The sequence below is a fragment of the Phoca vitulina genome, unplaced genomic scaffold (genome assembly GCF_004348235.1).
Source record: "Phoca vitulina isolate PV1807 unplaced genomic scaffold, GSC_HSeal_1.0 scaffold10, whole genome shotgun sequence".
NCBI lineage: Eukaryota > Metazoa > Chordata > Mammalia > Carnivora > Phocidae > Phoca > Phoca vitulina.
This window is the reverse complement of record NW_022589713.1, coordinates 9,512,288-9,535,633: the sequence shown is the minus strand read 5'-3', so window position 1 is coordinate 9,535,633 and position 23,346 is coordinate 9,512,288. Positions and strand designations below refer to the sequence as shown.

Sequence of the window (23,346 nt, the reverse complement as noted above, 5' to 3'; positions counted from 1 at the left end):
GCACATTTCCATTTGGATAACACACTGGCAGTTTACATTCATATACTGTATTTCATCAAATCAAAATCACCATCATTTATAAAATAAATCATTATTTTATATACATTGAGAAAAAAGTCACCAACTCAATTATGACATGGTATTCATTGTAAGAACCACAGCTAATTGAGACATATTAAAACTGGGGGGGGGGGGCAGGGGGGGAAGGGGTTTGCAGGGAACACTGTGCTCTGAGTTCAGTGACTTCCAGTAAGGAGGTCAAAGTATTTCAAGCAGCTGCCAGAGCATGAACAGAGGCACGGATGTTTGAAAATGCTGGGTCTGTTTGGACGACTATGGCATCTGGAATGACCAAAGGCAACTTGAAACAGATCTATTATCAAAAAGATCTAAACACTTAAGCAGGCTTTCAACAACTATCCATAATCTCCTACCTCTGAAATGTACGTCAGCATCCACATTCAAACACTCACTAAAGCACAGTCACATTTCAAATGAAAATGTACCATTCACTTCAGTCTTGAAACTACCCTCTTTTAAAATCACCTAGTGAGCAGTTACACATTTTTAAGAATTCTGTTAACTCAGAAATAAGCAAATTACATTAGTTTTTTAAAATTCTAAATAGTTTTCTTTTAAAAATATGTGTTAAGAATGAAACAAAAAAAAGCACATAAACAAGGAAGAATGTCTAGTGCTTACACAGATTTTAACTAACAGTATTAAGCAGGCCAAAGTCCAGAATGTTCTACAATCAATGGGAAAATGTCAAGGACAACAAAAATCATTTACTTGGATCATAAAGTGACAAGAATTAGCAAGAAATGGGTCCATCTTCTTCACTTCACTTTTGGGAGATAGTATCATAACTAAACAAAAGAAAGGAAGTAGACATAAGTACACAGGTCCTAGTTGCTCCTGTCCCAGCTCGTCTTCACCTAGAAAGGGTAGAAGGAATCCAGCCCAAGAAAGATAATGAATAGTAAGAAGTATCCAATCTATTTACTATGGTCACAGCCTCTAGGCTCAGCGGGACTGTGCAAGGAACTCAATTTCCCTGAGGGACTGGAAGCACTTGGAGATCTTCAGAAGGAATGAATGCATGGAACGTTAAAGAAATCAAAAAACTCTATTCAAGAAAAGCCTCCCACTCAGTAACTGCTGCCTTCTTTGTAGGCAACTTGTCACATCTGAGCTTCCACTCTTCAAGCCATGCTTAAGGATTTCTTTTGCCCTGGGTTGTTCCATTTCATCTCACAAAACCACAGCCACCTACGAGGCTGCCTACCTCTCTCTCTCGCTCTGTTCTGCACAGTTCCAAAGAATAATATATTGGAGCAAGCATAATTTTCCTGCTAGCATGTAAGTACCTCACTGTTGCTGATACTGTCTTGTGATTTAATGCTTTAATAGGTTTTTATTATGCTAATGGAGCCATCAAATAGCCACGACCAATGTCTAATCTAAACATACTACACATATAACTGTTTCCTGATTTGTCTCTCCACCTATGTCTACAATCTTACTAAATTTCAAGGAAGCCTTAGCAGGACTTGGAAGCAAGCTAATCCTATCAGTGGGCCAGTGGTTCTCAACAGGAGAAACTTAGCCCTGAGGAGACATTAGGCAATGTCTAAAGACATTTTTGGTTGCCACAACTTAGAGGGAGTAAGGGAGATCACTGCTGGCATCTAATCGGTACTCTCAGGAAATAGTACTGAACATCCTACAATGCACAGGACAGCCTGCAAACAGAGAATTATCCAGCCCAAAATGTCAGCAGTGATAAGATTGAGAAAACCTGCAGTAGTCTAACAAAATGTTACTAATTCCATGACTATAAAGTCATTCCCATTTGACATGTATTCTTGGTATATAGAGTTACAGTACCTGCCTTCAAAGATTAAACAATAAATGAGCCAGAATACAAACCTGTTCTGCATACCTGCCATGCATACATTTAAACCATGTTCAGAGATCACCAGCCATCAGATAAAATAATGCATGTTAAAAACATTGTTGACTTTTTTAATATTATTCCCAAAATACATGTAAGCTATTAAGATGAATAAATCATTAACAAATCATTTAATAAGTGCATGAAAAAGGAGTTACTAATGGTTTCTATGCATAACTTTCATTTATGAATCTGTCTCCAGATTGTTTGTTGGCCCCATTTAAGCTTTATCAGCATTAAACATGATATCCCCTCACCATAACCAGGAAGAATACACGGAGTCTCTCATATCAGGAGATCTGAGCCACACGCCTGACCTTACATGGCTGGAGTATATATTCTGGATCTGCCTAATGCCCATCATGATGCTCCCTCGCTGTGGTACTGATTTATGTGAACATTTTGTTTGTTGGATAACATGCTAAGGAGAAACATGAGCAGATATATGGTTTAAAAAAACATGTATAAGTGAGAGAGTGAAAAAGGAAGAAAACTGGGAACAAAAAGAGAGAGAAAGAGGTTGTGTGTGTGTGTGTGTGTGTTTTAATCATCAAGGCTTATACCAGAGATGTTGGGGATTACTTCAGCTGTGTCCTTGCTCTGACTCTGAAGCCCTACCATTGTCCACAATTGGTGACCTGATCCTATATTTCTCTTGATCAACTTGTCTGTCAGTTAAAATTTGCCATCAAACAAAACTTTCACCAAATGCTACCCTTATGCCCATTGGACTTAAACCAGCTACTCTTCCCCACATTTTATACTCTGAATTAAATTGTGTGTGAAAATTACCTTTTATTGACTTTAGTGAGAGCCTTATACAAACAACTGAGGGCAGATTTCAACTGCCCACTGCCAAAATAGCCCTCTGTCCCATCTGTTGGATGCACATATCATTAAGACTTTTATTAGCCTCAGAAATAGAGAACTCATTTTATGGTGTTAGCTAAAAATCTACGAAAGTCCTTGAAAAGCAGCTCTTACTGGTCCTGGTAACCACTGCATCTCAGCAAATGCTGCTAAAGAACCAGACTAGCAATAGATATCAAAAGTTTAAAATGCTTCTAAATGATAGCACCAAAATGTAATTTCATGTCTATAAATTCATACTTTACATTAAACTGCTCAAGGAAAATCTATCTACTGGGCCTCCAAAAGTGGAGACTTTTTAAAATTAAGTTTTAAAGGAATATTAAGAAAATTTCCTCAGAAACATTGGAAAGACATAATGTCTTACAGAAACCACTATGAAGTTAAAGACATGGCATAAGAGTCACCATCAGAAGAAATTAAGAACTTTCTTGGAAATGAAAAAGTTGTAAAAGTCTTAACCATTAGGGGCCCAGGGAGAAGTAATGACCTTTTACCAGAAGAAGAGAATAAAATCATGGAAGCCTAATATGGCTTTTTACAGTTCTGCTTACAATTACGCATTAGACAATTTACCCCTTGTGGATGAGTTCCTAAAGCCTGCTGAGATGTTGCACTCGGAGAAACGAATACATGCTGTTTTTTCTTCTGTTGTGGTTCATTTTTATTAAAACAAAAAACTCACAACAACTAAAAAAAAAAAATTCACTTTTGCTGAATTTTACTCTTTCCAAGAAGACTGACAGCATGGATGAACATTTGTCCAATATTTGTAGTAAGTCCAACAATAAAAGACAATGGCTTACACATTCATGCCCAGTCAATGTCCTATGGGCTGGAATTCATAAAACAAAGGCAGCAGATGGCATACCTAAATTTAATTTGCTATTTGATTTATCCTTGTGTTACCATTCTGAAATGCAGACACTGAATGTTTTCTAACAGTGTTAGAAAACACAAGACCATGCTTTGAGGAAGTTTATCATATAATCTGATGCTGGATCATCAATCCTGAAAATGAAAACTGTAGCCCATCCACAGAGGCACTCTCCTCAGATTAAGGGAGACCTGTCAACAGCCAATATTCCATGTATCAGGGATGCCATTTCATGCAGTTTGGAATCACTCCTCGTGGCAGTATAGCAGTATCAGACACCAACAAAAGGAAGAATGTGTTTTTGATTCTGCTGGTCTAATTTGAAATTAGCGGGGATATTTCTTGTGTTTCAACCTTACCTTCCAATGTTTCCCGAGAAAACTGGTGTTTTGTTTGATTAATGTGATCACTTTTCCTTGTGGGTTCTTCTCTTGAATACTGTGCTACCATCTTTGATTGCCCATTAATATATATACAGATCAATATTCTAGGCTACCACATTCTAAAATGAAAACTTCTTGAGCCTTATGTTACTGCTTCTGGCAGCTGTCAAAATAATTCCTGCTGACATCATGTTTAACAGACCTGCCTCCAAGTCAGATCAGTGTTGGGGAACAGCATGCAGTGCTGCAAAATTAGGTCATTAATTGTGAAGCAACCTCAACCCTCCTTGCATTTGGAGACCAAAACTTCTGAGGTAAAAGGAAACTGAACAATTAAAGATTCTGAATCGTTTTTTTTAAATCTCAATCAAGGTATCAATTTAGGTATTTAATTCTCAAAATTCTTTGGAAGGATTTTATTACTTTAAAGCATGGTGATAAGATATCTAGTTCTTCAAAGGGACGGTAGAACATTCCAACATTAAAACATATCCCTCCTAAAGCGTGAAAATCCAAGTGCGAATATCCATTGTACTGATTATCTTTCTAAGCACTTAAATGTCAATTTTTTTCTAATGACTCCAGGAGAATCTGTTGTCAACCTGTTACCCTCAAATGTCAACCAGACTTGTTGTCATAGGGTTAGCCTATCAAATGACTTCATAGTAAAATAATAGAAACACAAGAGTCTCAATGAGTTAGAATCTGGGAACAGAAAAAACAATCTGGTAGTTAGAACCAGACCGCCAAATGACAGCATCGGCTACATTATCTGTGTGCCTGGAGGTTGCCCTTCCAAACTAATTTTAAGAATAAATTGAAATTGAACTGGAGCCATGCAAAGTAGAACACAGACCTTTTCGAAGATTCATATCAGGTAAATATTAAACAGGCTGTCAGAAAATATCGACGTTTTCTTTTTTGAATTGATCTTATGCTTTTATTTCTCTACCCATACAGCATTTTATATTATTAACATTTTATTTATTAAAACCCTGTCCTTTCCTCAAAGGGTTTTAAGGAACTCACAGCATTATAAGAATAAAGATAATTCCCCACTACCTTACAAATAGCATGAAACAAACATTTCTTGTATTTGAATTAAAGGTAGAAATGTACATCTTCCTACAAGTTTGTCTCCAATAAAGTAAAGACGTTAATATGGAAATATAACATTTAATTTATTCATGTAATAATTGGAAATACCTTGGAATTTCTTCCTAAAATATATAATCTAATACACAAATATCAAAATATTAAGATGGTCTATAAGAATTAACAAAGATAAATGTAGGTACAAAAACAGGTTGATTTATTTGGCACCATTCCAATTTACCTCCCCACTCTTCTGTCCTGATTAATTGCCCTCAGCAAGAAGCTGGAGCCTAGTTATGCTGTTCCCTTAATTCCTGTTGATAGAGTGTTGATATAAGGATAGAAAGAAAACCAACTGCCTTTGAACCAACCCATTCTTCAAGAGTTAATCAATCATAACCTGTCCATTTTAATTATCTCCCAAATTCCAAATAGAGTTTGTTTGCAGTTTCCAAATATTTGCTTGATTAAAGATGTTTTCCTTGTTTCAATAGGAACCTCAAACTGATGAGTCAGGTGGTGAGATTTATGGGATGAAGTAGTCCTGTTTATCTTCCAGTTTTCAAAAAATACTGGTCTGCAATTCAGTAACAAACAACATTCCCCCCAGAGATATGCAGACTATACCCATTAATGATGATGATCATGTTTAAAAACATATATATAAATATATATCAGCATCGTAGATGCCAGAGAGAAAAGCCTGCCAAGAAAATGTTTACTAGCCTTCCTCTTCCTATCCATAAAAAAGAAGTTTATTGGAATATTAAATATAATTACACAAAGCTAACAGGCCATTGGTGCACCTGGATAACATTTTCTGGTTGTTTTTGCCCTCCTTGGAGCAATACCAACAGATCGGGTCATCAATCAGTTATACCCATCAAGTTACAGGGAAATTCTGGCTGCCTCACAAACAACCGGACAGTTCAGTTAAGATAAGAATTTGAGCAGAATTTTCCCTGAATTGACTGAACTAATCAGTTGTCTTAATTAGATGCAAACAAAAACAAAAGCTTTCCCTCTATCACCTAAAATCCTATTGTGCTTGTAATATCAGAATTGAGGCACCAAAGTTCTCCTTTCATAGTAAATGGTCTAGCAATGATGACAGAATATGATGATAATGATGACAGTGATGATGATGATGATGATACAAGATTTCTGAAAAAATAATTTTTATATAAAATTTCTCCTATTTAATATCAACAGACACAAATACATGTACAAAGTACTCAAACTCCTCCAAGTCATTAAAATTGTTTTCTCTGACTTAACAGAAATTACACATTCCCTAATTTATCTCTCTTCCCATATATCATTCAGTCCTTTAACAGTGAAGAAGAGCCCTCATCCACTGGTTCTATATAGCTCACAAGTTGAGAGAATGGTTTACCCAGAATCATCAATTGACCCAATTGTTAAACCCACACTTTAAAACAAAGAAGGAAGATGTCAAGAAAACTATTCCTTTAATATTTATACCTAACCACTTGCATGCCTGGCACAGCAGGGCTTGAAGAGCAAAAACCAAGTCCTTTTCACCTCTGGGTACTTCACAGCACTTAACCCAGTGACCTTAACATTGAAGTCACAATAAACTCTTTGGCCTTGAACAAAACAGACCAAGAATCCACAGAACCAAACTTTTAAGTTAATGTTATTCCATTTGTGAACTCAGTCTAGAGTTTCCCAAAATGTGTTCCTAAAATCACTGGTCCTAATTGATGCTGTTGAAGAAATATGTTTCACAGCGAAACATATTGGAATGTAGCAATGGTCCTAAGTCTTCCATCTTCTAATTTTACCTAGACTTAACCAACCTGGCACTCTACTGTGAGATACATTTGGGAAATGCTGTCAGAGTCCCTTTTTGATGATTTATCATACCTATTAAAGACTCTAAAAAGCCCTACACTAAAGGAGTTTGTTTTAGTGTAAAGCAAACACATTTGACCTCAGAACCCCTTCTTTTTTAACACCATGGAAGGTGTTTGGAGAAATGTACTTCCAGAAACTGAGACATCATATAGGATGAATTATAACACCATGGGGCAGTTTACAGACTCCCCAAAATCTCACGCTGTTACATGAAACACAGACACAAAGGTGCCTCTGGGCTTATTAATCACCAAGTTGTAGATAAAAAAGAAGAATTTAAATATATAAACATGAGATGGGAAGCAGAAATTTCAATATCTATGGAAAAAGTATTACAATTAACAAAAACAAATTTTAATTACTAACTGAAAATCCTAATTGCCTTCCTCTTGCAGTCACAAAGCATCAACTAAAATAAACTGTTTACTATGTTTAAAGTTCCAGGTACAAGACCACACATCATCCATAAATAATGATGTCCCCCTTTAGTGTATATTTGTCTTTCTTTTTAACCGGCCAAATCTGAACCCCTTCTCTAAGTTTGGGGAATGTTCTAGCTAAAGAGCAATATAAGACTCCCACTTTGAAAGTTAAAATTTGAAATCCCACTTTCCCGGCCTCTCTAGAAGCTAGGGCACTGACCTAAGATCTTGACCTTGACTTGGGAGCTAGTGACATATACAAGTGAGGACTGCTCAAGATTCAACCTGGGAAGGGTGACAATAGCAGCAGTAATAGCTAATTAGATATTTTGCATGGGGTATATGCTAAGGTTCTAGGGGGTGGTCAAATGACTTAGGCTTGGCCAATCAGTACATCCCATCATCCTGACTATAGAATTGCCTCAAGGATAGAGAGGTGCATGTGCCAAGTCAGTCCACTAGGATTTAATTTGAAGATCTGAGTTAAATTTTTGAGAAGAAGCTATCTTTCCAATAGATATATATAGACACACACACACATATATATGTATGTATATGTATATGTATATATATGTATGCATATATATAAATATGTGTATATATACATAAATGTATGTACATATATAAAAATGTATGTGTATATATATATGTATATGTATGTGTATATATGTAAAAATATAAATATCATCAACTGAACTTGTGAAGCCAGCACCATTGCTGAGCACTTCAGCTGCATGAATAATGAGTTTTCTCTTTCATTCAGCTAGTTTAGACCAGGGTTGTTATGCATGATAGAATTGCCATAGACTCTCTCCTTGCAGGCCATGGTAGAGTTTGTGCAGTAGCTAATAGATCCTGCTGTAACTGTATTATTGCCTCAGAGAAAGTGAAACAGTCAATACTGAAATTGAAGAAGAAAGCTACCTGGCTTTCTAAAGCAGACACTGATAGTGTATGGAATCTGTTCAGCTGGTTGAGTCTGGTACCCTGGAGAGGAATGGCTGAGGTCAGTGTTACAGATTGGTTGCATCATGCTGCTTAGAGCCCTATTGATACTAACCTTAATTAAATAGCACACTAGATAAATTGAATGAGTTTGGTCCTAGCCCCTGTCAGTAAGATTAATCAGAGTGACCAAAAGAGTAGCATACTCATAAGAAAATTCACCAGAAGTCAAGAGCATATAGAAAAGGGTAGGTATTGTTGAGAGAATTCTCCATGGATCCCTCTGTTTCTGCACATCCTGTGACAGCTTTTATTCTTGACTTTCCAAAAATGTTTATATAGCAAACATCTTGGAAGATAGAAATGACATCTCCCTTTGGAGCAAAGGAAAGTTCTGTTTGCCCTCCAGGACAATAAAGCTAATGTCTCCCCTAAGGCAATGAGCAGATTTGTTAGCAGCCCCGTCATGAGACTGAGAGTTTCCTAAACTCGGTATACCTCAACTGACACAAACCTCTGTACCCAGTATCCAGCTGGGACAACTTCATATCATCCCCCATGGGACGGGGAAATTAAAGGACTGACACAAACATAAAGTCTATGTTGCCTGCTACGTCATGCATAATAAAGCCCTTTGATTCTGACCCAGAAGTTTCATGTCTTCTGCCAGCATCTATGAAACTGTGGAAGGATAACTTTGTATCTTCTAGGTAGGATAAAATCTCAGACCCTTCCATTTTTTGACAAACACCCAGATAAATATATAGAGATAGCATGTGTATGACTTGAAAGACTAAATATTGTAATTCTACCAGTTCTCCCCAAATTGATCTGTAGATTCAGTGCGATCCCAATCAAAATTCCAGCAAGATTTTTCATAGAAATTGGTAAGTTAATACTAAAATATAAATGGAAATGTAAAGTATTTGGAATCAAACTTGGAAAAGAATGAAGTTGGGGGATTTACATATTATTTGACCTTAAGACTTACTATAAAGTATAATAATCAAGACATTATAATAGTTGTATAAAACTAGACAAATAGATCAATGGGACTTAATAGAAAGCCCAAAAGTACACCACACATATATGGCCAAATAAATTTTGACAGAGAAACCAAAGTAATTAAATGGGTAAAGAAGACTTCTCTATATATAGTACTGGATCTACCAGATATCCATATTTTAAAAGTTTTATTGAACCCTACCTTACACCATACATAAGACCCAAATGACAAAGCTCTTATAAGAAAATGTAGGCAAATATGTTTGAGACCCTGGGATAGGCAAAGATTTCTTGAAAAGAATGTAAAAGGCATGAACTATAAAAGAAAAACATGGATAAACTGAAACTCCATCAAAATTTAAAACTTCTGTTCATCAAAAGATAAAATTGAGAAAATGAAAATGAAACCCACATACTGAGAAGAAATATTTGTGATATAGATTTCTAATAAAGGACTTGTAATCAGAATATATAAAGAACTGCTACAAAGCAATAATAAAGCCAAATAACCAATTTCTTTAAAAAGGCAAGGGACTGCAATAGATCCTTCACAAAAAAGGATTTACAAATGGTCAATAAATACCTGAAAAGATATTCAACATCATTATTATCAGGGAAATACAAATTAAAAGCACAGATACCACTGCATACTCACTAGGATTGTCAAAATTAAAGACTAATAATACCAAAGTGTTGGAGAAAATGGAGAGCTACTGGATACTGGTAGAAGCTTAAAAAGGAACAACTACTGTGGGAAAATGTTTAGCAGAATCTTACAATGTTAAACCCTCACCTACATTGATATTTAACAATTCCACTCTTAGATATTTACCTCCCCCAAAGTGAAAACATATGTCAACAAAAAGTTCTGTACAAAAATGTTTACTGCAGTTTTATTCATAATAACACAAAATTGGAAACAACACAAATATCCATCAACAGGAAAATGGATAAACAAATTGTGGTATATTCATACAATGAAACATTACTTAATATTAGAGAGGAACAAGCTAATAATGCAAACAAAAATACTAATATATCTCAAAAACATCATCTTGAATGAAAGAAGCCAAACATAAAGGGATATTTATGGTATGACCTTATTTACATGAAGTTTTGCCTGAAGTACAGGCAAAATTAATATATGAAGCTAGAGATCCAAACAGTGATTGCCTATGAGAAATACAGAAAGAGACTGGAAAGGTACTCAAAGAACTTCTTAGGGGGATGAAAATGTTCTATACCTTGACTGGGATCTTTGTTACATGAGTGTATGCATTTGTCAAAACTCATCAACTGTTACACTTAAATCTATATATAATTCATTGTATGTAATTCTCAATTCAAAATGAAAAAAAATACTACCAAAAAAAGACTACAAAATGGATTTTATTTAAAACTCATTTAGCTCCAAACTATTCAAGGTCTGACATCCAAATTGAGATTATTTGCTCTGTATCCACAGGTGTTGAGAGAGATATCCTCTCAGATTTTACACAGCTACCAAGGCAACAACACTAGGAAAACCATTAATCAAAATTTGATAGTGCCTATCTGCAATCAGAAGAAGAAAATAAAGAACACCTTGGACTATAAAAGCAGGTGAAACACACCCAAAGGACCTAGTCAGTCACAATGTTGGTGTTCTTGCTTCTTGTGACTTTGGCCCTAGCATCTGCTCACCATTCTGGTGAGCACTTTGAAGGGTAAGTAAGCAACTCCTTAAATGAGTAAGTCCTCTTCCTTGCTATCCCCCAAATTTGAATGCATTACTCAATTTTAAATTTTCTCTTCTTTTTCTGCTATCTCACCATTCAGTGAGAAGGTGTTCCGTGTCAATGTTGAAGATGAAAATCACATCAACTTACTCCATAAGTTGGCCAGCACCACCCAGGTAAATAATGATCCCGTAATATAGGCTTGCTTTACACTTACTTTAAAATCGTAGAATGCACTGTGATTCCATCAAAGGAAGAATGATTAAAATTTTAACCATAGCAAGAAGTAACTTGAAAAACATTTAATGCCACAATACCTTCTTTTTCTGCCTAAATTAGACTGCCATAGCCCTATAGTATCATAAATCCATGATAACTTTTTAAGGAGCTGACAGGACATGACAACTGGATGAGATAGAACTGTCACAAAGGTCACAGAACATCTAATGTATAGTCACTTCCCTTCTAAGGCAAAAGTAAAAAATGATCAACTTGGATATTACTGAAAAACTGGGCTTCTGTCCAACTTGAAATTCATTTCCACATCCCATGTATCATCTGTTCCCTTTGATTTTCTTTCATTCCAAATCAAACAGCTTGAGTTTTCATGACCTTGATTCAGGCCCTCTTAATGATATGACATGACATGAAGGGGTGGGGGGCAAAGGAGGTAAAAAGCCATGAATGATTTCCATAGTCTTTTTACTTTCAAGAAACCAAAATCTCTATGCTACTTAAAAAAATCCACTGTATATGGGATGAGAACTGATAATTTTAATTATATATGTACATAGCAGGAAGCTATTGCTGACCACAAATCGTTCACTTGGGCCAAACCTGTTTCTTCATGAAATATAAACCAAAATAATTTTCTAGCCCCCAAATATCCATCTGTCTATATCTATCTATCTATCTATCTATCTATCTATCTATCTATCTATCTATCTATCTTTTTATAGGTTTTTTTCTTTTAGTTTTTAAGGTATGGGGGGAAAAAAGAAGATACAGTATCATAATCTGAAACAGATTCGAAAGTCTAGAATTGAAAGAAAATAAAAAGTCATTGATTCCAGCCTTCCACTCAAATCTGGAATTTCCTCCATAGAAACACCATTCCTGGTTGCTAGCCCTAATCAAACCTGTTTGAGTACCTCCAGGGATGGCAGGAATACTGCTTTTCAGAGTAGTCCATTTGCCTTACAAGTCATTCCAATTGTTACGTGAAGCTAAAAGCTACTTTCTCTAACTTTAGTCCACTGGACCTAGCTGAGCCAAATACTGTCTCACCTCTAAGATTTATTTCTTCCAGGCCTTCTATAATTTTGCACGGGTTTATAGACACCTGATCATTCTGGTCACCTCTGGATATAGCTCAATTTTTCTGTCTATATTTCTTTTTTAAAATGTAGCTTTCTGAAATGACAATGGACCTCTAGGTTTGCTCTGATTAATAGATACTACAGGACCATTGCCTGTCTTCATCTGTAAAGCAGACATTTATTAATGGGGCCTGAGAGTCTTTGCAACATCTTGAACAGTTATAGAATAATCTTAGGTTATAACAAACATATTGGCCAATCGAAACCATTAGGTTATTCTTTTTTCACATGAATCACCCTCAAACAAGGTATTATTTCTTCTTGCCTAATTTATTTTTTAACCTAAATGCAGGATTTTAGATCTACCCTGTTAAAATGTATCTTTATAGCCTGTTTTCAGCATGTTGAGATCATTCTAAAAATGAATTCAGTCATCCAGGGAAATAATTCATCCCCCTAACTTTGTATCACCAGCAAGTTTGACAAGCATGCTTTCCCCACTTTTATCTTTGTCACTGATAAAAATATTAAGTTAATTGGGGGTCACCACAGAATTAGAGGCCTCCTTCATGGTTCATTCATTCAATACACATTTATCATGAGCTTCCAGTGTGTTAAGTACTGAAAGTGATGCATTAACCAACTATCCTCAGATAAGTTTGCTCAAGTATCCACATTACTGTTAGCTGTAGTTAACACTGTGCTTTCCAGCTTATAAAGAAGAATACAAATGCAGAGACTTGGTCAAATGTTTTGCTAAGATTCAGATTCAGCATTCTATCAGGCTAGTGGTGTCTTTCAATAATAAGATGAAGTTAATTAGGCCTGACTTACTCTTGCGTTAAACCATGCTGGCTCCCAGGGATCACAGCTTCCTTTTCTGAGCATTCACAATCCATCTGCTTCCAGTTTACTCTGCAGCTTTGCCAGAATCCATGCCAGGCCCCAGGAGCTCCTGCTTCTGGAATTCACCTGTTTTCCTATTTATGAAATCCAAGGTTTACCCCTCCACTCCTTAGTGATTCCTTCAAGCTCTGATTCCTCCAAGAGTGCTGAGAGAGTTCTGCAATCACATGTGCAGTTATTTTTTTAGATACCTAAATTCAGCATTTTACAATAGAGCAGAGAATCTGGACTCAGACTCCTGGATTCAATTCCTGGCTGTACCACTTGCTAGCTGGACCTTGGACACCTCTCTGGGTCTCAACTTTCTCATTTGTCCAATGAGAAGAATAGTATTTACCTTATAGGATTGTTGTGAGATTTTAAAAAACTTAATATAGGTAAATCACTTAGAAAGAACTTATGTAATGAGACCTATATAAGTATTTGTTATTATTACCATCTTTAGAACTGGAATTTTGAATGCAATTTACATAGCCAGTATAATCCCTTCTCTCCTCTTCTATCTTAGGCCTCAATGTTCTCTTTCCAAAGAAGGTATTTCTGCTAAAAATCCTAACATGTGAAAAATGTTTTACTTATGGTAATTTCACCTCTCAATAGAAGGAGAAGAAACAAGAGATAGTGTACCCCCTCAGAAAAGACAAACGTCAAACAACAGTTAAATAGAGTGACTTTCTCTCTTCCAGCTACAAACATCATGCTTTAGCTCCAAGCAATGGGACTGCATGTTTCTTCTTTATTCATTTTATTTCCAACATGAATGAAAGGATTTTTATTCTCCTTAGCAATCTTGCAAGTGCAGCATATTCTGGACTGTAGCCTTCCTGATAAGATCATTACAAGGGCATCTAGTCTTTGTATTCATCCTTGGCCATGTGTCCTTCCTCCCAGCTTTTGAACATATCCTTTTACAAGCTGAATGTACTGGAGAGCTGTGACCACATGGGACTCTGGCAGCCTCCCCTTTTCATCTGTAATTATATAGTAAGGGTTTTATTTCGTCTCCTTGCAATCAGAGTTGCACTTGTTCCTTTATTGGAGATATTAACCATAAAACCTATTCTCTTTTCTCTGTACTTTCTTGAACTCTGTTTCTCTATGGTAAAGTGCATGTTCAGCTATGCCCAGAGTAACATGGTTACAGTCTTCCAGTGTTCCCATCATTCCCACTATACTTTACTACTAAGTTCCTCCCTGCTGTCTGGAACTAATCCTCAATTAGAAGTCACTTCTTCTTCCAAGAGGAAAAGAAAATTCCATTAGATAAATGAAGAGTCTGTCAGATGTTCAACTTATAGTCAAATGCAATGTGAAGAAACAAATTTGTGTAAATTTGTAAAGAGTCAAAGATCCCCAATACGAATATTTATTCTCTTATAAGCCCAAAAGAGTGTATAGTGGATACACTATTTTATCTTGCTTTTGTGCTGGTTTCTTAATATATTTTAAGAAAGACTCTTTAGTTTTTAGCCAGCTGGCTGATTAAGTTGACATTCCCACAGTGCTATTACATAAAGATATTCCTTTATCTTCCAATAAATATTCTTTATGATTTTTTGTAACTCAGCTTCCTGGAATTACAATTTTATAACCTCAGTTTTATAGTGTATTAACATATAATTCAATTCCCCATATCTCATATCATGTTTTGCTCTATTTCCATATTTCAGATATAGATCTCATTCACAAGGTCTTGGTAATTACTGAAATGTATATTTATCTCCTTGTGATAATATCTTGAGTTTATTATTTGTATCCATACTTGATGCACTGGTAAACACCTATGAGGCTATAGAGTTGTGCCTGCTTTTTGGCTCCATTTCTCATAAGAAGCACTGGGAACTAACTCCACAATATAGTAAGTCTGCATCACACTTGTAAAACTTCATAGTGTTGGATGTTGGTATATTTGCTGACCAATCTTCTCCATGTCAAACTGAAATCTTAAGGTACTTCAGGTTAGGTCTACAAGTTTTCTGTCAAACATTTTCATGAGATTTCTCTACCCCATTTTTTTTTTAACTAGGAACATTTTTTATTCACAGCTATGAGACTCTATCCCTTTTTAAAGAATCCATCATTCTCACTGCAGAATCTTAAAAGTCTCTCTCTGTGTGTGTCCCTCTCTCTCAGTCTCTCTCTCTGTCTCTCCCTCTCCCTCTCTCTCTATATATGCATATATATATTCAGTATATATCTACGTATATATAGAGAGAGATGTATATGTAGATATGTATGTAGATATGCAGATAAATACAGAGAAAGAAAGAAATCGATCTCCCAATATTTAGGAGAGCCGAGCCCAATAAGCAAGAAATAAGAGATTAGGAATTGTGTAACACTGATGAATCACAGACCTGTACCCCTGAAACAAATAATACATTTTATGTTAATTTAAAAAATTAAAAAAACACTAATGATGTACTGTATGGTGACTAACATAACATAATTAAAAAAATAAAAATAAATAAGAGGTTAGAAAAGGCAACTTTCAACTTAATATAGCAAAGAAAGCCCATTCATAAAGCAATTAGGCTATTCTGAAGTGGTACTAGATGTACCCAAGATTGTATTAGAACCATCACCAAGACATTACACAGGTATATGCTGCTCTAAGTGAAAAGCTAGCATCTTAATATAGCTTCTTCAAAGCAGAATCTTAGACAAAGATTTGAGGGCAAAGATTCTGTTTGGGAAGTACAGGGAACACTGGCAGAGAAGTGAGGAGTGATGTAGAGAAGGAAAGGCAGCCAACAAAGGGGACACTATTAAGACAGCTACCACAGAGTATGACAGAGCTTAATCCTATAGAGAACTCTAGGAAAGGGGCAAATCACACACCTTAGAATTATCCCACCTGAGAAATGAGGGAATTGGAGTATTTAGACATCCACTTTCCAGGCTCACTGGTTGAGCACTTCTCTGGAAAGAGTTTTCTTTGCCACCTCCTGCCTGCTGCAAGCTGTTAGCTTGGCTTTTTACAGTTCTAGGGGAAAGAGCTTTCAAACACAGAGATGCAGATCTTGGCAGTGGGGAGTCCCCTGAGTACACTGAAGGTCCCAGCATTATGTATGGGTGGGTCACTGTCAAGTTGCCTACAGATGCTTGGAGGACTTTATGTGCTTTACCAACTCTAAACCTCTGTCTCTATAATAAAGATACACATCCCTGTCCCATTCCACCTTGGAATGATAAGTATTTATTAGATACACAAATTCAGAGTTAACTTTTAAAAATATGCTTTCTCCCATAACGTGCTTGTCTTCAGTGTCCTTCTCTTTACAGTGTTGGCTAACTAGAACTCATCACCAGCCCCTCACCTTCTCTGTTCTTATCATGACATGTCTTTACATTTCCCCCACTAACTTTTAACCTTTCGTCTTTATCCGCTCATCTATGATTCACTAGATCACAATGTGTAGCCAATCCTTATTAAATCATCAATACTATCTCCTTTCAACACCTTAGCGACAACCAAGCTCACATTTTTCTTCTGGAATTCCTTCTGATATTGTCCCAATGTCCCTGCATCCTACTGCCCTGACATTCCCTATGGTCCTGACTCATGACTCAGCACCCACCAGACATCTACAGTGGTCTGAAGATTACCAGGACAAGATACAGGTTATTGGATTCTCCACAGGCAAGTGCATCTGAAATTGAGTCATCTTAATATCTTACCTAACTAGTTTCTATTAAATGACCTCTAAATCTTGCCTAAACTCCCTTCTAAGTTTCCAAGCAATGGTCCTAAATATCACCTGTCACACCTCCAGCCTGAGACTAGCTCATAAACACCTACACGGGGAATGGGTGAGACACAGGAGCAGAGAAAGACACACTGTCAGGCTCACCTCAAGCTTGTAGGACTTTCCTCTGCTCAAGGAAGAAACAAGAAATCAGAAACCTGAGAGAGGCAACACACCCTTGGTTAATGTTTTTCCATGGAAAAAGGAGATTTGAAATCACACATCCACAAAGAAAAACATTAGAATTATCAAATATGTTATTCTGTTATTTTTGTGCATAATTTTCTCCAAAATCTCCCCCATAAGGACAGAAGCTATGTTTGATTCGCTCACTAGTGTATTCCTAGTCTCAGGCATAAAGCCTAGCACATAGTAGGTCCTTAATAACAGCTGATGAATAACTGAACAAGTGAAAATGTCTGGATCTTTGAGAGCATTTTGTTTCTGGCCATGATGCCAAGATGACCACTGGGGAAAGATGCATCTTCCTTTCCAATATATCTTCCACAGGTCAGAAATGTAGATCCTGGTTCTTCACATTACTGTGAGTGCTGAGTTCCAAGTACAAATTAATAAAACAAATCAACTAAAAGGTAAAAAGGAAAGCTCAGTTTCTTTCTATTAAATTTTGTGGCTCTAGTTAATTCATCATCATTCATTCAGCACATTTATCCATTACCACAAACACTGCTATCACAATAAGCAATTGCTCCAGAAAATCAATAAATAGAAAAAGAACCATTATAGAATACTGCAATTAACTAGCATTATGGGAAATAATTATATGTTCTTCATGCTTGATGATAATCAATTAAGGCCATGTATGTATGTGTAAACACTTTTACTGACATCTAACTGCTTGGTCCCAACTCTTGTTCACTCAAAGGAGACATTTTTAAGAGATTTCATGGATAATTTGAGTTTGAAAATAACTCAATGGAGTAGAGTAATAGTGTGCTTGCTGATGATAATTTACCCACTGAATTATAGGTGTCAAATACAATATATCTTACTCCTTATTCAGATTGACTTCTGGAAACCAGATTCTGTCACACAAATCAAACCTCACAGTACAGTTGACTTTCGTGTAAAAGCAGAAGATATTTTCACTGTGGAAGATTTTCTGGAGCGGAATGAACTACAATATGAGTAAGTTTATGTTTTATAGTTATTAAAATTCTCTCCCATATATGCTCCCATCTGAGCCTCTGAATAACCCTGGGAAAGTAAAAGTAAGACCAAGACCATGGCTTCCCTAAAGCCCCACAAATAGGTCATGGCAAAACTGGCCCTAGATTCCAAATCTTAAGACTTTAAGCCTGGTAGGTATTTTGTTTAGTTCTTATTCCAATAAAAAATTGGTTTTGACTCGTTCTTGAACCCCAGTTCAGCAAGATATCTGACCTGCTACTGGTTTACAAATGATACATAGACTATAGGCCAAACCAATGAACACTCTGTTATCAGCTAGACACAGTTTTAGTCCCAAATAATATCAAATCTTCTTTCCAAGTGAGCAGCCAGACCTATTATGAGCTATAAGGACTCCTCATGCTCCTAATTTTTTGTGTGTGCACACCAGACTCAATCAGTATTTATTTCAACTTAACCAATTATTCATATATTTTCTTATCATTTGATTTTTTTTCATCATGATAAGTGCACTCTTAAATCTCCATCCCTTATTTCCTCCACTCCCCCACCTATCTTCCCTCTGGTAATCATCAGTTTGTTCTCTACAGTTAAGAGTCTGTTTTTTGGGTTGTCTCTCTCTCTCTCTTTTTCCTTTGTTTGTTTGTTTTGTTTCTTAAATTCCACATATGGTACTTGTCTTTCTCTGACTGACTTATTTTGCTTAGCATTATACTCTCATACTCTATCCATGTTGTTGCAAATGGCAAAATTTTATTCTTTTTTATGGCTGAGTAATATTCCATTGTATATATATGCCACATCTTCTATATCCATTCATCTATGGATGGACACTTCGGCTGTTTCCATAATCTGGCTATTTTAAATAACGCTGCAATAAATGTAGAGGTACATGTATCCCTTTGAACTAGTGTTTTTGTATTTTGGGGGTAAATACCCAGTAGTGTAATTCCTGAATCATAGAGTAGTTCTATTTTTAATTTTTTGAGGAACCTCCATACTGTTTTCCACAATGGCTGCACCAATTTGCACTCCCACCAACAGGGCAAGCAGGTTCCTTTTTCTCCACATCCTCGCCAATACTTATTGTTTCTTATGTTTTTGATTTTAGCCATTCTGATAGATGTTAAGTGATATCTCATTGTAGTTTTGATTGCATTTCCCTGATGATGAGTGATGTTGAGCATTTTTTCATGTGTCTGTTGTCCATCTAGATATCTTCTTTGGAGAAATGTCTGTTCACGTCTTCTGCCCATCTTTTAATTGGATTATTTGCTTTTTCAGTATTCAGTTGTATCAGAGTTCTTTATATACTTTGGATACTAGCCCTTTATCGGATATGTCATTTGCAAATATCTTCTCCCATTCCATAGGCTGCCTTTTAGTTTTGTTATTTCCTTCACTGTGCAGAAACTTTTGATTTTGATATAGTCCCAATAGTTTATTTTTGTTTTTATTTCCCTTGCCTCAGGAGACATAGCTAGAGAAATGTTGCTACAGCTGATGTCAGAGAGATTACTGCCTAAGCTCTCCTCAAGGATTTCTATGCTTTTGGGTCTCACACTAGATCTTTAATCCATTTTGAGTTTATTCTTGTGTATGGTGAAAGAAAGTGATCTAGTTTCATTCTTTTGCATTAGCTGTCCAGTTTTCCCAATACCATTTGTTGAAGAGACTGTTTTTTCCCATTGTATATCCATTCTTCTTTTGTCAAAGACTAATTGACCCTATAATTGTGGGTTTATTTCTAGGTTTTCTGTTATAATCCATTGATCTATGTGTCTATTTTTATGCCAGTACCATACTGTTTTAATATAACTTGAAATCTGGAATTGTGATACTTCCAGTTTTGTTTTTCTTCCTCATACTCCTTTAGATTAAGGACAAGATTAGGGTCAGACTGAATGGTTCTTCTGTCCTTTTACCCCCCACAGCCCCACCACTATTTCTAATGGTAGAAGTCATGGAGAGAAGGACTAAAAGAAAGGAAAGTGATTCCCCAAAGGCCTAGAACAGAATTGGCTAAGCTGATCACCCCATGTCTCCTCTCCCCAAATACCACACTGGTCCATGTAAGCCTTTTCAGATGAGAGTGTCTTCCTAAGTAGAAGCAGTTGTCCATTGTTGATCCAACAAATAGATAATAAGTGCCTACATATACCAAGCACCAAAAAAGATAGATATGGCCCCAATCCCTTCAGAGGAAAACAGACTTTAAACAAAGAATTGCAAAACTGTGTAACAGATGTCAAGAAGAGTAAAGAGCTAGAGATACAGGGGAATTGACCAGCTCTAGGCAATCAGGGAAGGCCACCGGAGGAAATGAGGCTTCAGCTGAGAACTTAAAGATGAGCCAGCGTTAGCCAAAGAAAAGAAAAAAATCATACTCTAGGCAGAGAACAGACTATATGGTAAGCTTAGAACTAGGAGAGACCATGCTAACCTGGAGGCATTTGCACTAGAGGTAAGAAAGAAATGAGGTTTTTCTTTCAAAACAGAGTTCTTCCTCCAGGGAGTGGATCAGTAAGAAGCAAAGAGGCAGGGTCAAGCTCCAGTGCTGAACATTCAAATGTTTATCCAACAACACCCCACCACAAGCTCAAGTCTTCATTATATTTTGAGTAAATGTAACTGAAAAATTTTTAACAGAGATTTTCTCTTGTTTTTCACATCTTAAAAATAACAAATAGTATTTATGCTAGTGAAGATGTCAGAATTGTTACCTAGAAAGTCTGTACCTCATCAGGCGAAGTGGTACAACATAACACAACAAGTAAATGCTCTGGGAAAAAAACGGGCTAGATTCAAATCCTGGCTCTGCAACTTCCTAAATGTGTGACCTTAGATAATTTGCTTAATTTTTCTGAACCTCAGTTTCCTTAGCCATAATATGAATATATAATGCCTCTCTCAAAGGACTGTGAAGATGAACTAAAACAATATGTAAATAAATTGCAACTGATATTACTATTGCTATGGTCTACTATTGTACAAAGAGGGAAATGATACATTTCTTAAAGGTCAACAGCAATTATTTTTTTAACCCCATTATCATGCTTCATATAGCTTAGCTATCTGCTTCTGCCTGAGGAAGTGTCAAAATGTGATCTTAAGAATTGACTGTCTTTTTAAAGCAAAGATATAACACAGTTAAGTTTCAAAATTTGATTAAGATTCATGTCTGTGACTTTTTGCTCTTCTTTTTACACTAGGAAGAATTTCTAAAATCCTAGCCTTTAAGAGCCTTCAGTAATATTTTTTTAATGACAGTTTCTTTATAATTCTTTGAGAAAAATAAAAGGGTGATCAGAGACCATAAGCTAACCCTAGCTACTTAAATGATGTCCTAATTCTACCTATATCGTAAAGCAGTAAACTGGCTTCTAATCGCATATCAATCTCCCTTTATCAGGTGGAAAATCCACATCCTTTTTTAGTGGATAAACTTTTTGGGAATTGGGTATGAATGTAGTCTCATCTAGAACATGGGATATTCCCTGAGAGCTAAGTTCTTGCTAATTTTTGCTTCTCTGTTCACTGCTCAGCACACATGTAGCCTACAATTTTCTAAATATTAAATAATAATAAGTCCCTAGAAATCCTGGAGAAGCACACTAGCAATATCCTTGCTGGGGCTGTAAGCAGTCCCTGTGCATCCCACTATTACCTCATATGGTAACTAATTTGTATTTAGACAGTTTCCTGCCGGCAAGAATTTGTAGTAGTGTTTATATCCAACAGGAACCATCTACTGCACAAGTTCCACCAAAATAGCTTTGCAGATTTTTCCATGGTTCCATCCCTCTTCACCAAGACTTGTATCACTTTGGCAGCTTTAACCAGTTTCTGAGTTACCATGGGAAAAAATTCAGAATGTGTGCACCAAGAAAAATAATTGTATTTTTATGCTTATGCTGCACCCTTAGATACAGAAAGACTAGGAACTGGATGGTGCAAATCTCCAACTTACTGTTCTGAAGCCGTTAACAGACCTTTTGGTAGACAGGCTTTCACAGAATACCTTCCTACAAACTGCAGGAAGGTTGTCTTTGCCCTATGCTATCCAGGGAGAGACTGATTATTACTAATATAACTTCCTATAACATTATTTTTCTGTGTATTTCAGATTAAGACAGGAACGTGTCCTTGGATAGCAATGGGTACATAACAGTCTTCTTCACTAGCAATGGTCATGTAGTAGAGGAACTAACCAAATACTCCTTTTTCAACAATCTATAAGGGGGGAAAAAGTGAGTCATGCCTCTCCTTCTCAGACATTCTCTTTGTTGTTTTGTTGGGAGTCCCTGTTATCTAATTCGCCTGCATGTTTATAAAAAAGAAGTTGGGGAGCACTATTAAAAGGAACATATAAAAGTATAAAATAGTGTACACGCTTCTGTATTTTCGAGCTGTAATGCAGTCCCTATTACATTAAGAGGCATTGTTTTAATCTCCTAGAATAGAAGCTCATTATTTAGTAATAATATTTGTAATATAGCGAAAGTAGTGCTTTGTCCTAAATCTAATAAAATCAAATAATCACAAGGCTAGAAAGGATCATTTGAGGTCAATCCCCCGCCTTCAGGCAAAAGTCAGCACCACATTTCAACCACATTCTTTTTTTTTTTAATTTTATCTTATTATGTTATGTTAATCACCATACATGACCTCATTAGTTTTTTATTATGTTATGTTAATCACCATACATGACATCATTAGTTTTTGATGTAGTGTTCCATGATTCATTGTTTGTGTATAACACCCAGTGCTCCATTCAACCTCATTCTGATGCTCTTTTGCAACTTACTAGAGGGTACTTTTACTCCTGGGTGTCATCTTAAATTTAACAGTTTTTTTTTATGCTTCTTTGTCCTAATTATTGATGTAAAGGTTTAATAGTTAACATAGTAATAACTCTTTAACAGAATGTCTCATCTAACTACCAAACAAAACACTAATCCGTACATAGTCACTGATTCTCCTAAATTATGTGAATTTGAGTATTAGGTGCAGAGAAAGGATAGCAATATTCTGTGGATGGTCTATTGCCCCCTCTACTCAGAGCCT

General features: G+C 36.2%; 1 protein-coding gene across 1 annotated transcript in view; it reads left to right on the top strand.

Annotated features, from left to right (window-relative positions):
* Positions 1–11,066: 11,066 nt before the first annotated feature.
* CPB1 (carboxypeptidase B1) overlaps positions 11,067–23,346 on the top strand; it is a 34,008-nt gene continuing 21,728 nt past the window's right edge. The window contains exons 1-3 of the mRNA XM_032409194.1: positions 11,067–11,141; positions 11,254–11,329; positions 18,152–18,276. Of these exons, the coding sequence (XP_032265085.1) occupies positions 11,071–11,141; positions 11,254–11,329; positions 18,152–18,276 (272 nt within the window). The 5' untranslated portion in view covers positions 11,067–11,070. The remainder of the gene's footprint in view (positions 11,142–11,253; positions 11,330–18,151; positions 18,277–23,346) is intronic.